Raw genomic sequence first — 16,296 nt, forward strand, 5'->3', positions numbered from 1 at the left:
ATGTGAGTTTAAGGGGGGTTGGGGATTTAGCTCAGTGGTAGAGCACTTGCCTAGCAAGCTCAAGGCCCTGGGTTCGGTCCCCAGCTCCGGAAAAAAGAAAAAAAAAAAAAAAAAAAGACCAAAAGTGAGTTTAAGGCTAAGCCTAGACTATGCCATAGCTTTCGCCAGCTTAGCACAAGCCTAGATACACCTAGGAACAGGGATGCTCTGTGGCTCTGCCTCCGTTAGTTGGACATGTCTGTGGAGCATTTTCTTGGCTGCTGCTGATGCAGGAGAGCCCGGACTTTATCGGTGATGTAAAAGTCGGGCTAAGTGCTGGGTGCCTTGTGGGAGACTTCCTGTGGCTGAGCTGTCAAGGCTCTGCCAAGACCCTTGGCCCTAGGTCTGGTCTTGAATTGAGCCACAGCCTCCCGCAGGTCCTTCTTGAGAATGTCGGGCTCAGCCCACATTGAGCCAGAGTACATTCTGGGCTATGTTGTTGGAGAAACAAAAGTTCAGCCATGCCGGGGACGGTCAGCGCCAATGATCTGAGTGGCCCTCATGCTGGCTAACAGTGTCCAGCAATGTGCAAGGGTCGCACAGCCTTGAAGCAGAAGTCACAGGTGTCACTTACAGGTGTTGAAAAACGTGCTCGGGGCTGGAGAGATGGCTCAATGGTTAAGAGCACTGACTGCTCTTCCAGAGGTCCTGAGTTCAAATCCCAGCAACCACATGGTGGCTCACAATCATCTGTGATGGGATCAATCTGATGTCCTCTTCTGGTGTGTCTGAGAGCAACAGTGTACTCACATTAAATAAATAATAAATAAATCTATTTTTTAAAAAAAGAAAAGAAAAACGTGTTCATTGCCTGAAAACTAGGGGTTCAAGTGGTTTCTCACACCAAATTTAGCATCTAGCCTCTCCTACAGATGAAGATGGGCTTCTCTCGTGTGGGCTTATGAAGCCTCACAGTTCCTAGTCACCAATTCAGTGCCTTCCTGAGACCAGAAATCACAGGGGTGCTTTCTGTCTGCCCTTTATCCCCTTTTCACTTTAAAACATCACGGAGCCTTGGGGGAGGAGGGACCAAGCCCTGGCACAGGAAGTGTACCAGTCCTGGGACCACAGAACTTGTGCCCCCAGCTATCAGGAAGGCCACACCTATGTCCTCCACATCCATGCATTTCTCCCAGCGCTCACACAGTTTGCAGAGGTCATATGCACAAGGATACTTACAAGGCTGGCCAGAGCCTGTTTGCCTGTGGCTAATGGTTGTAAAGGACATATTGTTCTTTAGGGACAAGCACATGACACTGGTTTTATTCTCCATCACCCTGATGGTGACCAAATAAGGTAGACAGGCAACTATGGAGGAGCTTACCTTGACACGGGGACAAAGGTGATCACTATCCGGGTTTTTTTTCCCAGGTGCTCCAGAGGCAGATAGATCAAGTCACATGAACCCAGAGCAAGTTATGAAATGGGGCTTGGGCCCCTGAAACAGGGCTGTGTGGTTTTTCTGGAAACATTTCACCGGTTTAAGATTACTAATTGATTCAGGCCTGCCAACGTGAATGGTGACGACTGTAGTGAGACTTTTGGTTTCTTTTAAAAGCCAGTTAGTTGTTCTATGATTATGCTTTTGTTTTAATCCCAGGTGTCTGATATGGGGCTGCTTCAGATTGTCTACAGCAGCTGACTGTGATTTGTCTCGTGCTCTGGCAGATTTTACTTTTGGAATTCTGGGAACTCTTAAGAGGCTATTAAGATAACAGAGCCCTGAGTGAGGCAGAGGCTGCTGCCAGTTCCTGTTGTTGCAATTCCTCAAGTGGTCACGAGCAAAGAGACGAGAAGAAGAAATTGGATATCCTGACAAGGAAGGTTGAACTTGCCTCAAGGAACTCAATGCCCCTAGTCAGCAAGAAGTAGTCTAAAGAGGTCTATGCCCCCTTTGCCCAATAACCTTTCTCTCCTACCCAGTGTTGGGGCGTTAGAAGGGATAAGGGCGGTAGATATAAGAACTCAATAAAGTATCCAGAAAGTACAGGTACAGACGGACGTCTGTGGCTTCCCGTCTATCAGTTTACAAGGAGTCTTTCAAACTACATTTATAATATCCTTGGTCTTCCTACCTACTTCATAATGATGGCTGGGACTCACTGGGGAGCATGGCCTGTCTCAGTCTGGATAAGTTTTAACTCCAGAAGGTTGTGGGGTTATAGACCGTGTGTGTGCGCAGGTGTGTATTGTGTGCAAGTATACATGCATGCTTTACATGTATGTGAACACGTGTGAGTGTGAACACATGTGGGTGTGCCTGTTCACAAGGAGATCCAAGGCTGGTGTCAGGAATTACTCTCCGTCATTCTCCTGCCTCGGTCACTGAGGCGGGGTCTCTTGGTCTATCCCAGAGCTTGCCACTCAGCCTAGTCTCAGTAGCCAGCTTGCTCTGGCTATGTCCTGTCTGTTTCTGCTTTACATGGCTGGAATCGCAGCCAGTCTCCATGTATGTATGTGGTTTCTGAGACTCTGAAGTCAAGTCTGGCCCTCGGTGTACAGCACCGCTCGCTTTAAGACCTTAGCCATCTCCCCGCCCACCTCCATCTCAGGCCTCTTCCCAGTCCCCACCGGTCCCCTCCACATATTTCTATTGTTTGTTTTGTTGTCCTAATGAGTAAGAATGTTTTGAGGGCTGGAGAGAGGGCTCAGTGGCTAAGAGCATTGGCTGCTCTTCCGGAGGTCCTGAGTTCAAATCCTGGCAACCACAAGGTGGCTCACGACCATCTGTAATGGGATCTGACTCCCTCTTCTGGCATGGAGGTGTACATGCAGATAGAGTACTAACATACATAAAATAAATCCTTTAAAAAATGTTTCAAATTGTCCCGTGCCTCCCCCATGTTGGGGATGGAACCCAGGGCCAGGGTGTTGGACAGACTGGACAAGGACTTGGCCAGTGAGTTGCATTCCCAGATCTTAGTATTCTCAGACAAGATCTCCCCAGGCAGCCCACACTGCCCTCAAACTTGCAATCCTCCTGCCTTAGCTTCTTGAACTTCTTGTATGTGCCATTGCACCTGGTTTGGGGTGGTAGATTTCTGCAAAATGCTTTTTCTGGTTCAGTTGAGATGGTCCTGGGTCAGCTCATGACATGTTCGAGAAATAAAACAGGACTTGAGCTCCTGTGGGGTTTTTCTTTGTTCTATTAGCATGATGTGCTGTATTGTGTTTCACTCTGGAACTCTTGCAGACTTGGTCACAGTGCATAATTCCTGAAAAACTGCAGTGGGGGGCCGGAGAGATGGCTCAGTGGTTAAGAGCACCAGCTGCTCTTCCAGAGGTCCAGAGTTCAATTCCCAGCAAACATGGTGGTTCGCAACCATCTGTAATGAGATCTGGTGCCCTCTTCTGGTGCCCTCTTCTGGTGTCTCCCCCCACCCCCCACCCCCCCACCCCCCCATCCCCCCACCCCCCCCACCCCTCCCACCCCTCCCACCCACCCCCCCCCCCCCCCCCCCCCCGGAGCTGAGGACTGAACCCAGGGCCTTGTGCTTGCTAGGCAAGCGCTCTACCACTGAGCTAAATCCCCAACCCCCTGGTGTGTCTTAAGACAGCTATAGTGTACTCATATAAATAAAAATTAAAAACTAAAAAAAACTGCAGTGGAATTTTGCTGTCTTTTCTTTGAATTTTTTTTTTTTGTTGTTGTTCTTTTTTTTTTTCCGGAGCTGGGGACCGAACCCAGGGCCTTGCACTTCCTAGGCAAGCGCTCTACCACTGAGCTAAATCCCCAACACCCTCTGAGTTTTTTTTTTAAAGACTTCTTTTGGGGCTGGGGATTTAGCTCAGTGGTAGAGTGCTTACCTAGGAAGCACAAGGCCCTGGGTTCGGTCCCCAGCTCCGGAAAAAAAGAACCAAAAAAAAAAAAAAGACTTCTTTTTTTTTTTTTTTCCTCAATAGCCTTTATTGCAGGACCACCTCATTGCTGATACGGGGACCAAGACTTCTTTATTTCTATTCATGTGTGTGAGTGTTTTGCTTCTGTGTGTGTATGTGCACCACATGTGTTCAGATGCCTTCAGAGGGCAGAAGAGGGTGTTGGATCCCCTGAAACTGAAGTTACAGACAGTTTGAGCTGCCATGTGTGTGCTGGGAGCAAGGGCCCTGTCCCCTGGAAGGGTGGCCAGTGCCAAGAATTTCTACATTTACATTTAAAGGGAGTTTTTAAAACCATCTATTTGTTGATGTATTTTATGTATCTGAGTGTCTGCATGCGCCCTGCTTGCATGCACGTCTGCGTGCCAGAAGAGGGAATTGGATCCTTTAGAGATGGTTGTGAGCCACCCTGTGGTTGTTGGGAATTGAACTTAGGACCAGTAGTCTTAAGAGCTAAGCCATCACTCCCGCCCCTTAATAAAGTTTTTTTAAATTATTTATGCATTTTATTTTATTTATATGAGCACACTGTCTCCATCTTCAGACACCAGAAGAGGACATCAGATCCTCATCATAGATGGTTGTGAACCACCATGTGGTTGCTGGGAATTGAACTCAGGACCCCTGGAAGAACAGTCAGTGCTCTTAGCCACTGAGCCATCTCTTCAGCCCTTCATAGGGTATTTTTTTTTTAAAAAAACACTTTTTATTTATTCACTTTTTATTTGAGTACAACACTGTAGCTGTCTTCAGACACACCAGAAGAGGGCATTGGATCCCATTACAGATGGTTGTGAGCCACCATGCGGTTGCTGGGAATTGAACGCAGGACCTCTGGAAGAGCAGTCAATGCTCTTAAGCCACTGAGCCATCCCTCCAGCCCGGTATTTTTTTTTTTAAGATTTATTCATTCATTTATTATATATAAGTACACTGTAGCTGTCTTCACATACACCAGAAGAGGGCATCGGATCTCTTTACAGATGGTTGTGAGCCACCATGTGGTTGCTGGGATTTGAACTCAGGACCTCTGGAAGAGTAGTCAGTACTCTTAACCACTGAGCCATCTCTCCAGCCCCCGGTATTTTTTTTTAAGAGTTTTATTTCTTTCGATGTTATCGCTGTTGGATTTTGAGAGTTCTTTGTATATTTTATAAAAAATGTTGAAATTTTCATATGTACAAGGTGCTTGCTGGATATATAGCTTGCTAATATTACCTTTCATCCTGTGCCTGGGAGTTTTCAATGCTGACAAAATTCACATTGCTTGCTTGGTTATTTGTCTAATTCCAGGTCACAAGGATTTTCTCCCATCTTTTCTTCTATAGTTTTTTTTCCCCCTCAAGGCAGGGTTTCTCTGTGTAGCCCTGGCTGTCCTGGAACCCACTCTGTAGACCAGGCTGGCCTTGAACTCACAGAGAGCCCTCTGCTTCTGCCTCCTGAGTGCTGGGATTAAAGGCATGGACCACCACTGCCCCTATAGGTTTTAACTTGAGCTTTATATTTAAATCTAGTTTCAGTCTAGGAATGTAGCTGAGTTGGTGAAGTGCTTGCCTAGCATAGTCAAAGCCCTGGATTCAATCTCCAGCAGCACAGCACAGACAACTGTAATTCAGGAATCAGAAAGTAGAGGTGGGAGGATCACAAGTTCAAGGTCATCCTCCCTACATAGTGACTTTGAGATCAGCCCGCCTGGGGAGATGGCTTGGTTAGTAAGGCGCTTGATAGTACTTTATATGAGTCTGAGTTCAATCCCAAGAATCCACAGACAAAAACAGGGCCATCAGGACATACCAGTAATTCCAGTTGGGGAGATCCTGTGCTTGCTGCCTAGCTTATCCAGTAAACTCCAGGTTCAGTAAAACACCCTGCCTCTGAAAAGAAGGTGCGGAGCAGTTAGGGAGACATCTGGTGCTGACCTCTAACCTCCACGTGTGCGCACACACCTCCAATTAATTTGAAATGTTTTATTATTGTTTTTGTTTGTACAGGGTATCCTGGAGTCCAAGTTAGCTTAGGACTAGCTATCCCAGAATGACCTCGAATCCCAAATCCCCCCAGACAAACCTTCCCTGTGCTGGAATTACAAGTGTGCACTAATACACCCACGTTTCTTGCTCTGTTTTAAAAACAGGACCTCACTTTGCAGTCCAGACTAGACTTACACTCCTGCCTCAGTCTCCCCAGTTTGTTATCATCCCTATCTAACAAGTGTCGAGTCTTGGAATCACCACACAAACCACTCAAGCACTGGTCTCAGTCAAATAGGGGTGGTTTATTGAATGCCACACCCCAAGACTGACCCATCAGGCCTTGACGTTGAGTTAAGATCCTGTAGAGCTTTTGAGCCTAAAATCCACAAACATCTGTGCCAAGTTATTCCACCCATCAGGATTTAGAGATGGGGGATTTCCTTAGAAATATGTTTTTGTTGTACACGTACTCTGATCCCATTGGTTGGGGTATTTAACTCTGGCAGAGGACTTGACTTACCTAACATCCCTGTCTTAACTTTCCAACCAGGATGTTATTACCCCATACATGTCTGTCTGCCAAGCAGGATGTCAGTTCCCAGGGAGGTCTCCAGACCCTTACTCAAATGAAAGTCTAACTCCAAATAGCTTCTTATACTAGTGCAGGGGTCTCTCTTATGTTGGGGTCCATCCCAGGGACAGCTTATAAAGGCAAGAAACCTTAAAAGCTCATACATAGGTGCAGAACATGCTGCTGGGCTATTGGTGTGGGTCCAGACTTGCTGTGGCTAACCATACAGAGCAGTTCTAATTGACTTCTATTGTGATTGGTTTCTAAGAACACCAAAGCACAGAACATTCTAGTAACAGCACATTAGAAAGTTTCCTTATGGGGGCTGGAGAGATGGCTCAGCGGTTAAGAGCACCGACTGCTCTTCCAGAGGTCCTGAGTTCAATTCCCAACAACCACATGGTGGCTCACAACCATCTGTAAAGAGATCCGATGCCCTCTTCCGGTGTGTCTGAAGACAGCCACAGTGTACTTATATATAATAAATGAATAAATTAAAAAAAAGAAAGTTTCCTTATGACATTAGTTGTTACACACACAAATGCACAAAATGGCAGGCTAGACAGGTAACAGTTACCTGGGTCTTAATGTTTTACCCAGGCCTAGGACTTAACACAATTTATATGTGGGCAAAGCTGTGTGGTTTTTTTTAAAAAAATTATTATTTGTGTGTGTGTGTGTGTGTGTGTGTGTGTGTGTGTGTGTGTGTGCGCGCACATGCATGCTCAAGTGGGCATGTGCAGGGGAGGGAGGGGGTGATGACACACACGCACACTGGTGCACATGAATGTGAACACACAAGTGCCACAAAACTCGTGCAGAATCTAGAAGGCAACTTTTCCATCAAAGATTCTGAGGCTAAAACTCATGTCCTGTGTTGGGCCACTGGTGCCAAGAGAAGGCTTCAGCGGGGAGGAAAGTCTGCCTGTTCCCTACATCAACCTGCTAAGGATGGGTTAGAGGGATTTAGGTACCTTAGTCGGGGCAGATTCAGATGCCTCTCACGAGTATCTGTATGTGCTCTTAGAGGGCTGGCCCAATTCCCCTCAATTATTGTGAATTTAGCTCCCTTTTCCTGAAAGTGCTCCCTGCGGCATGCCAGGAGGTGAAGAGACAGGGTGTACATTAGTCAGGGAGTGAGTTAGTCCATTGTACTGAAAATTCCAGAAAGCTGGTGAAATTACATGGGTATTTTCACTTTAAAAAACACAGAAATAGGGGTTGGGGATTTAGCTCAGTGGTAGAGCGCTTGCCTAGCAAGTGCAAGGCCCTAGGTTTGGTCCCCAGCTCTGAAGAAAAAAGAAAAAAAAGGGGCTGGGGATTTAGCTCAGTGGTAGAGCACTTGCCTAGCAAGCGCAAGGCCCTGGGTTCAGTCCCTAGCTCCGAAAAAAAGAAAAGGAAAAAAACCCCACAGAAATACAAGAAAACATTTCATTTTAGGCCCAGGTATAGGATATGGGGGTGCTTTGGGCCGTCTACAGCAGGGGCGTGGTTTTGCCAGCTGCAGGTAGTTTCTGTGACTGTGTGATGTTTGGAATTCTGGGGACTTTTCAAAGGTTATATAAATGCTAGGGTCTGGGCTGGAGAAATGGCTCAGTGGTTAAGAGCACTGACTGCTCTTCCAGAGGTCCTGAGTTCAAATCCCAGCACGCACATGGTGGCTTACAACCATCTGTAATGAGATCTGATGCCCTCTTCTGGTGTGTCTAAGACAGCTACAGTGTACTTATATATAATAAATAAATAAATCTTAAAAAAATAAATGCTAGGGTCTGGAGAGGTGGGGGGGGGGGTTGATGGTTGTTGAGGGGCAGTGTTGGATCCTGTCTGTTAGTAGTCATGCTCAAAGAAGAAACAAAGGGATAGAAATTAGATTCAGGGACCCAACCCCCATCTTCCCTCTCTCCTTTCTCTCCTATCTAGTAATAGGGGGTGTGTAACAGGCAGAGGGGAGATAAAGGGTGGGAAAGAGGAGAACCCACAAAGTAGTGAAGAGCAGCTAGTCCACATTCACTTGAAGGTAACCCTTTAGTCACTGGACTCCAGGAAATATCTCTCAACATTATTAAGCCCAGGTACAAAAACTCTTTCATCAACATAGTCCCCCAGGATTGCAAGAACTCCCAGCCTTCCAGGGGCTGTCCTTGCTGCTGTCTCTTCTCCTGTCCTGACTCTACAGTGTCATTTCTACCTGTGATGTCCTGTTCCAGCCCAGGCTCCTGTAGTGCCGTAGTCCAGTGCTGGTACACAGTGAAAAGTGTGGCCTCCAGATGTGGCTTGGGGAAAGAGCCCCCATGTGAGATCTCTCTCAGCTCAGAGTCCTTGTCAAGTGTCACTGGTAGCCAGCGGTCCATACAGTCTCAAAGGCAAGGAAGGCAAGGGTCAAGTGGGTCCTAAAAGATGAGAAGTGGGGTAATCACTGAGCGGCTCACAGAGGATGGTTGAGGATTAAGGTTGAGCCAGACATGGTGGTCCACCCTCTTTAATTCCAGTCTTCTGAAGGCAGAGGAGAGAGCGAAGGGTCTGAGTTCAATGCTAGCCTCCTCTACAGAACAAGTTCTAGGACATTCAGAGCTACGCAAGAAATCTTACCTCGAAAAGTCAACAACAACAATAAATTAATAATAATAAAATAAAAAGTTAGAACTGGGCCTTGGAGGTGCCAAGTAGCAATTTCACCACGGTCCACTTAAGCAACGACGGATGGAGACTTGGGACGGGAGATGGTGAGAAATGCAGGGCCAGCCACGGCCTGGATCCCAAGCGTTGTTCCCTATCTGCCCATGCGTGGGTGTCGGATGAAGAGTGAGCTTGATGTGCCCGATTGTTCAGTATTGCTGAGCCTAGAACCCTTAGAGAAAGAGAGGAGGAGCCTTAGCCTGTTACAGAACCAGAGTTGATGGTTTCCTACGTGGAAGGACCCAAATGCAGGAGTCCAATAGTTCCACCACGTCCTCCAAGGTATCTTGGAGAGACGCTTTTGACAAGCAATTTAGTGGCCTGTCTCCTCGACGGGATGACTGACTCTGACGAATCTGGTCCAGACAACCTGCTTTCCATATAGTTTTCTGGAAGCACAAACTAACCTGGATCAGGGGAAACATCAGTCGCTGCTCCACCTTTTATGCCAGTCACTTTGCTCTTGAATTGAAGCATTTCTCCCTCTGCCAATTTCCTAGAGTGCAGAAATTCAAGCCGTGGCGGGCGGGGCGGAGCTGGACGCTGGGGGCGGGATTCCGGATAGCCCCTGACTGCAAATCCCCAGGCTCAGCGCCTTGCAGAGTCTCAGCTAGGGCGCCATGGGGAACAGCAGCGCTACTGGTGACGGTGGGCTGTTGGCCGGGCGTGGGCCAGAGTCCTTAGGTACTGGCACCGGACTTGGGGGCGCGGGCGCGGGCGCGGCGGCGCTGGTGGGAGGCGTGCTGCTCATCGGCATGGTGTTGGCAGGGAACTCGCTCGTTTGCGTGAGCGTGGCCTCCGAGCGCATCCTGCAGACACCCACCAACTACTTCATCGTGAGCCTGGCGGCTGCCGACCTCCTCCTCGCGGTGCTGGTGTTGCCTCTCTTTGTCTACTCCGAGGTGAGCCTCGGTGCACTCTTTCCCTAGCTCCATGGCTCCCAGCACCCCAGCCCCAGCGCGGTTTCACGCTTAGACCCTCAGCAACCTTGAGCCAGGGGGTTTGCAGGGACGCCAGGTCTCCTCACTCCTGACTACCCACTTTCTCCCGCTCTTCAGAATCTTTCGCCTACTTTTCCTCCGTCACCCTACCATCCTCTGAATCCCTTCCTATTCTATCTAAGATCTGCCAACCCAGAGAGGACTCGTGTCCCTAAAACCAAGGATCACAGAAAAATGTCTTTCCTATTTAAGCCCTGGCTCCCACTGCAGAAATACTGCACCCCCAGCCCCCGCCAAAAGCCTGCTAGACAGGCAGGCGAATGTGCAGACACACATCACTGCCAATGACCACTGCCTTTTGGGAACACACACACACACACACACACACACACACACACACACACACACGCCAGCCTGTGCCAGCTCACCCTAAGGAAGAAGCCCCAAAGCCCGCAGCCACCCAGATGCCAGGAGCTTGGAGCATTGCAGGCTGCAGGCAGAGAGGGCCTGGGCAGGATACTCAACCTGAGGGGCTTAAAGGGAGTGGGTTCGGGACCTTTTGGAGACTATTGGAACAGAGGCACCCCAGATCAGGTCCTTCTCTTAGGTGGGACTGCTGTGGTTACCGGCAACTCTTCATCTGCCCGAGGTTTGGCCACATTAAAACTGTTTGGGATAGGGGTGAGGACAAAGCAGCCTGGCTGGGGGAGAGTGGGGATAGGAATGGAGACATAGTGGCCTGGACTGGGGAAAGTGGGGTGGGATGCGCGGTATTTCTAAGGAAGAGCCTGAGTTCTGGAGCAGAGGCCAGTGGCCACACTTGACCCTAGGTCCTCCCCCAAGGCACAGACGTCACTGGGATGATTCTTAAGCTCCTAATCGTCCCGAATCAGTGTGAAGGGATTTGGGGATGGGTGGTTTGAGGTGGCTGCATGCTCCTTTGCCCTTGAAAACGAATACTCCATGCTGCAGACTCACAGAGAAGCTCATGAGGTCTTTGTACTTTTAGGACACACTTGTCCTCAGGACAATTGTCATATGTCCAGCAAGTGAAGAGACCTATTCAAAGCTCCACAGCAGTGACAGTTCATGCAGGCAGGATAACGTGCGTGTTGGAAGTGGATAGGATTTGTGTTTAGGGGGTGAAGGGTCAGGCCTAAGAATGCAGGGGCTCCTCTCCCTCAGATGGTATTATCCTCTCGGATCTTACCCGAGCTTTTCACCTAAACAAAAGACCTAAGTCAAGAGGCAGGTCTGTTTGCCCCCTCTGCCTCCGTTTACACTTGTCTCCAACACATGTCTCAGGCTCACTTTGGGCTGGTACGCCCCCTCCCCTCTAACACACAGCCCTCCACTCCCCTCAACAAGAGCGGGGGGGTCAGAAAGCCCGCCGCTGAAAGGTCAGGTCTTGTGTTTCATTTCTGCAACCTCTTCGTGGCCAGGTCCAGGGTGGCGTGTGGCTGCTGAGCCCCCGCCTCTGTGACACCCTCATGGCCATGGACGTCATGCTGTGCACCGCCTCCATCTTCAACCTGTGCGCCATCAGCGTGGACAGGTGGGTACCCCGGACGACCCGTCTCTTCCATTCCCATCTTCCGGTCAGCTGCTCCATTCGGCGGCCTCACCACTCCTGTGCTCCTTCCTCTAGGTTTGTGGCTGTGACCGTGCCACTGCGCTACAACCAGCAGGGTCAGTGCCAGCTGCTGCTCATCGCCGCCACGTGGCTGCTGTCTGCCGCGGTGGCTGCGCCCGTCGTGTGCGGCCTCAATGATGTGCCCGGTCGCGATCCAACCGTGTGCTGCCTGGAGGACCGCGACTACGTGGTCTACTCATCCATTTGTTCCTTCTTCCTGCCCTGTCCGCTCATGCTACTGCTTTACTGGGCCACTTTCCGTGGCTTGCGGCGCTGGGAGGCAGCCCGGCACACCAAGCTTCACAGCCGCGCGCCGCGCCGACCCAGCGGCCCGGGCCCGCCGGTGTCGGACCCTACTCAGGGTCCCCTCTTCTCAGATTGTCCGCCTCCCTCACCCAGCCTCCGGACGAGCCCCACCGTCTCCAGCAGACCAGAGTCAGACCTCTCTCAGAGCCCCTGCAGCCCCGGGTGTCTGCTCCCTGATGCAGCGCTCGCGCAACCGCCTGCGCCGTCTTCCCGCAGAAAGAGAGGCGCCAAGATCACTGGAAGGGAGCGCAAGGCGATGAGAGTCCTGCCGGTGGTAGTTGGTGGGTTTCCGCCCTGGGACAAGAGCTGATAGAGGGAGGGGTCCCGGGAGCCGAGGAGGAAAGGGGGAAGGGTCCAGTTTGGAAGGGTGAAAGGTGGGGGACGGGGGTTCCTGGTTGAGAGACCTCGAGTGCAGGTGTCCTGGGTGAGGGACCTTGAGTGCAGGTGTATAGGCTCACGCCGCCCACCCCCAGGGGCCTTCCTGATGTGTTGGACGCCTTTCTTCGTGGTGCACATCACACGGGCGCTGTGTCCGGCTTGTTTCGTGTCCCCACGCCTGGTCAGTGCTGTCACCTGGCTGGGCTATGTCAACAGTGCCCTCAACCCCATCATCTACACCATCTTCAATGCCGAGTTTCGAAGTGTCTTCCGCAAGACTCTTCGTCTCCGCTGCTGAAAGAACCGCTGATGTCTTGAGGTCAAGGGGTTCCAAGCCTGTGTGCAGAGTGCGCTGGCGCGCTTTCGTTCGTCTGATTAAATGAAGTCTTTCCTAACCATTTATCAACGCTGGGGGCTGGGAAAAAGTAAGGAAAAGAGGGAGGTCTTTTGTCTGGATGATGGGCCCCGGCTAACTTCTGCCTTTGAGGATGCTGCCGGTTCAGCTCCAGGAGGCAGGAGGCTTCAGAAGTCTTTGCCCTGGAGGAGTAGGGGACCGACTACATCTGCCTTAGTTTCCGCTCAACATGAAAAATGACCAAGTGTTCTCCTGGGAGAGGAGCTAGAGGAATTTCCTGAGGCTCCTGGGTCCCCAGGATCCTGTCCAGGCCTTGCTCCTTGGAGAGCTAGGGAGGGAGGGCTCTTCTGTCATTGATGGGGGAGGGGATTCCCATTTCAGAAGCTTTCTGAGTACAGCACACATAGCTTCCTACCAGCCTTCTTCCAGAAGGTACCCTAAACTTGGCACTGACCAAGTTCCACTAAGGTGCCCTCGGAAAGGAAGCCCTACACTCAGGCCCACCCAGGCCATCCTTACCCAATGTATGTCCAGCATCTGGGTATCTATGTGACCAGGCAGCAGGGTTCAAGGTTGGACTGAAGCAGCCAATGTGTTGGGGCTCCTAGACCAAGGCTCAGTCCTGTAATTAGGTGACTCCTGGCAGGGACCGCCTACCCTACTTTCCCCTCCCCCATTCTGCATGGAAGAGATTTAAGTCAGTACTGGTGCAGAAGGGTCTGTGCAGGGGTGGTTCTCAGTTGGGATTTGACATCAAAGCTGTTTTTTTTTTGTTTTTTTGTTTTTTGTTTTGGAGCTGGGAACCGAACCCAGGGCTTGCTAGGCAAACGCTCTACCACTGAGCCAAATCCCCAACCCCTCAAAGCTGTTTTTGATATTGAGAAATAACTGTGAGTTCTATAACAGTAAGCAACACACACACACACACACACACACACACACACACACACACACACACACACACTCACAGTCTTTTATACTAGTCCTGGTCAAACAGGAACAATTCCCCAGCACTGAGGGTGCTCCGACCTCACTGGGCTCTAGATGCTCATCCCCCTGCTGTGGCCTCTGTTGACATCCTAGGACTAGCATGCTCCCAGGAGGGCAACGGGGTCTCAGGTTTACGTCTGTCAACATAAAGTCTAATATTAGTGGAAACAGGCCTCCCTTAAGTTTTGTCCCTGGAGACCCTAGGATACCAACTCTGCCTGGCCTTTGCTGACCTCCACTGAACTGAAAAAGCTCTATACATACAAAGGTAAGGCTGAAACTCATGTGAGCGGGACAGAAGTCTCTGGAAGCTTGATATAGCTTGGGGAACCAAGCCCTAAGTGCCCATGCCCCTAGACCCTGAGTTTTTTCCTTAGAGGAAAGGGAAACAATAAACTGGATCAATTCCAGGTGGCACGTGTCACTCATCCATTGCTCTCGGTCACTACCCCAAACCCATCTTGGTGTTCTGGGGCCCACACAGTGCCACTCCTTGGGGGTAGAGGCCATGGATGCCTCTGCAGGCTGTCCCATGGGGGCAGGCGGGGGGCTGGGCATTTCCTTGATGACTTTGCCACGTGGTTTGGTCTTTTTTTCTGTCGCTGTCAGTGTGTGAACTGAGCTGTGCCCTGTAACCTCAGCTAACTGCATGGTTTGCGAGGCTGGTTAGAGCTGAGGGCTACTCAGCCACCAGAAAGCCTTCGGGGAACAATGGCAAGGCTCCTGCTCAAAGTTGTTAGAAAGGCCCCAGGCTTGATTCCAGAACTAAACAGGGTGCTCATGGAGACCTTATTCAGCAGAAAGGCCTCAGGTGCCTGACTCCCTGTTAAGCCTTGGGGAGAAGGCAGGGACCCACAGACTTGGGATCTCCTTACTCACATGTATCCCCCTCCCTCCAGTAACCTTGTGATTCACCGTGAGAGAACTGGGTTCTCAGGTACAGAACCTTCTGGCACAGGGAAGAACCACTCTCAGTGTGGGGAATAGCAATGACTTCTTACACACACCCGAGTGTGAAGCTGGACGATACTGTTACCTCACAGGATCTGTTTTAGAAATAGGAGTCAGAAGGGATGAGCTTATCCGTTCCTCCTAAACTTGAACTTCCCTGCACTGCGTCGGGGATGTGCAGGGTCTCCAAAAACCACTTCCACTAGAGAAACACAAGCTGAAAACTCCTCAGGGGTCGCAGGCTGGCCTGCATTAAGTGCTGGCCTCACGTCAGTGAAGCTGGGTCAACAAGAGGATTGCTGGAGGCCTATATCCACACAGCAGAACCCATGGCAGTGCATACATGGCCCGTACTCACACAACCACGCCTCAGCAAAGCCCTCTGGTCTGGTCGTTTGAATATAAAGTGGGCTCGGCAGCGGCCAGGTGTGGGGTGGGAGCTTTATTTACATCTTTATTAACAGATAAAACAGGTATGTACACGTGGCTAGGGCACCCCGAGGGTAGTAGGACACTCATGATCCAGGGAAGAAAGAGCACCGTGATAGGCAGAGGACCCTGGGCTGTGGCAGAGTGCCCCATCCTGCAAGCTGCCAGCGTTCCTTGGTCTCTGGCAGGAGTTTGTTTCCAAGGGCACAGTCTGTTAATAACTTGTCCGGCAAGTTTCCCAGGGCCCTCTTCTCAGCAGCCCCCAAAGTCAGAGCCTAAGCCTGTGATGGCTTCTCAGTAGAGCTCAGGGAGAAGCCTGGCTCAGACAGTAACTTTTTCTATCACACTTTCTTCAACATGGACGTCATCAGCCTGGACAGTGACAGATGCTGACTGGCCACATACATGCTGATGGTCTTTCCAGTCCTGGAAGAGAAGGCAGCCATGTTAGCGGGAAGGACAGCAGGGACTCCCTGTGGTACAGAGGGGCGCGTCACCTGCGGATGGGCTAGCAGGGGGGCGCTTGGATGGGCCCTGGGTTTTTTTTTTTGGTTTTTTTTTTTTTTTTTTGTGGTTCTTTTTTTTTTTTTTTTTTTCAGAGCTGGGGACCGAACCCAGGGCCTTGCGCTTCCTAGGCAAGCGCTCTACCACTGAGCTAAATCCCCAACCCCTGGGCCCTGGATTTCACAGTCAACCACAGAGGCTGCAGAGATCAGATAACAAAAGGCATTCACATAACAAGACAATATGTTCACATGTCCCTGGAGACAGGGTCTCTATCATGTAGCCCAGGCTGTCCTGGAACTAACTAGTAGACCAGGCTGGCCTCAAACTCACAGAGATACTCATGTCTCTGCCTCCTGAGGGCTGGGATCAGGGGTGGAGAGGCATACATGCACACAGACATGCGCAGGAGAGCCAAAACAAGCACATCGTGAAGGCGAGTGGTAACCTCAAGATAGGCCTGCGTATTTTCATAATAAAAAGTTGCCCCAGCCAGGTGCTGGTGGCACATGCCTTTACTCCCAGCACTCGGGAAGGAGAGGCAGGATCTCTAAGTTTGAGGCTAGCCTGGTCTACAGAGTGAGTTCCAGGACAGTCAGAACTATACAGAGAAACTAAACAAACCTTACAAAATTGCCCCAAGTTATAAAATTCATGTCACTGTAGCA

The 16,296-nt window shown here is 50.3% G+C and overlaps 2 protein-coding genes across 12 annotated transcripts in view; one reads left to right on the forward strand and one right to left on the reverse strand.

Annotated features, from left to right (window-relative positions):
* The first annotated feature begins 9,631 nt into the window (after positions 1 to 9,631).
* On the forward strand, positions 9,632 to 12,819 carry Drd4 (dopamine receptor D4). Of its 2 annotated transcripts, none has more exons than NM_012944.2 (4): positions 9,632 to 10,043; positions 11,531 to 11,637; positions 11,731 to 12,302; positions 12,495 to 12,819. In NM_012944.2, the coding sequence occupies exons 1-4, from the start codon at positions 9,762 to 9,764 to the stop codon at positions 12,695 to 12,697; spliced, it is 1,164 nt and encodes a 387-aa protein (NP_037076.2). In that variant the 5' UTR covers positions 9,632 to 9,761; the 3' UTR covers positions 12,698 to 12,819. The 2 variants fall into 2 exon arrangements, with proteins under 2 accessions (NP_037076.2, XP_006230583.1); XM_006230521.4 differs by having other exon boundaries at positions 9,732 to 10,043; positions 11,525 to 11,637; positions 12,495 to 12,794.
* Positions 12,820 to 15,122: 2,303 nt separating this feature from the next.
* Positions 15,123 to 16,296, reverse strand: part of Deaf1 (DEAF1 transcription factor) — a 33,679-nt gene continuing 32,505 nt past the window's right edge. For all 10 annotated transcript variants that reach the window (NM_031801.2, XM_063275606.1, XM_063275596.1 and 7 more), the window contains one exon: positions 15,123 to 15,550. In NM_031801.2, the coding sequence (NP_113989.2) occupies positions 15,446 to 15,550 (105 nt within the window). In that variant the 3' untranslated portion in view covers positions 15,123 to 15,445. The remainder of the gene's footprint in view (positions 15,551 to 16,296) is intronic.

The sequence above is a fragment of the Rattus norvegicus genome, chromosome 1 (assembly GCF_036323735.1).
Source record: "Rattus norvegicus strain BN/NHsdMcwi chromosome 1, GRCr8, whole genome shotgun sequence".
In the NCBI taxonomy this organism is placed as follows: Eukaryota; Metazoa; Chordata; class Mammalia; order Rodentia; family Muridae; genus Rattus; species Rattus norvegicus.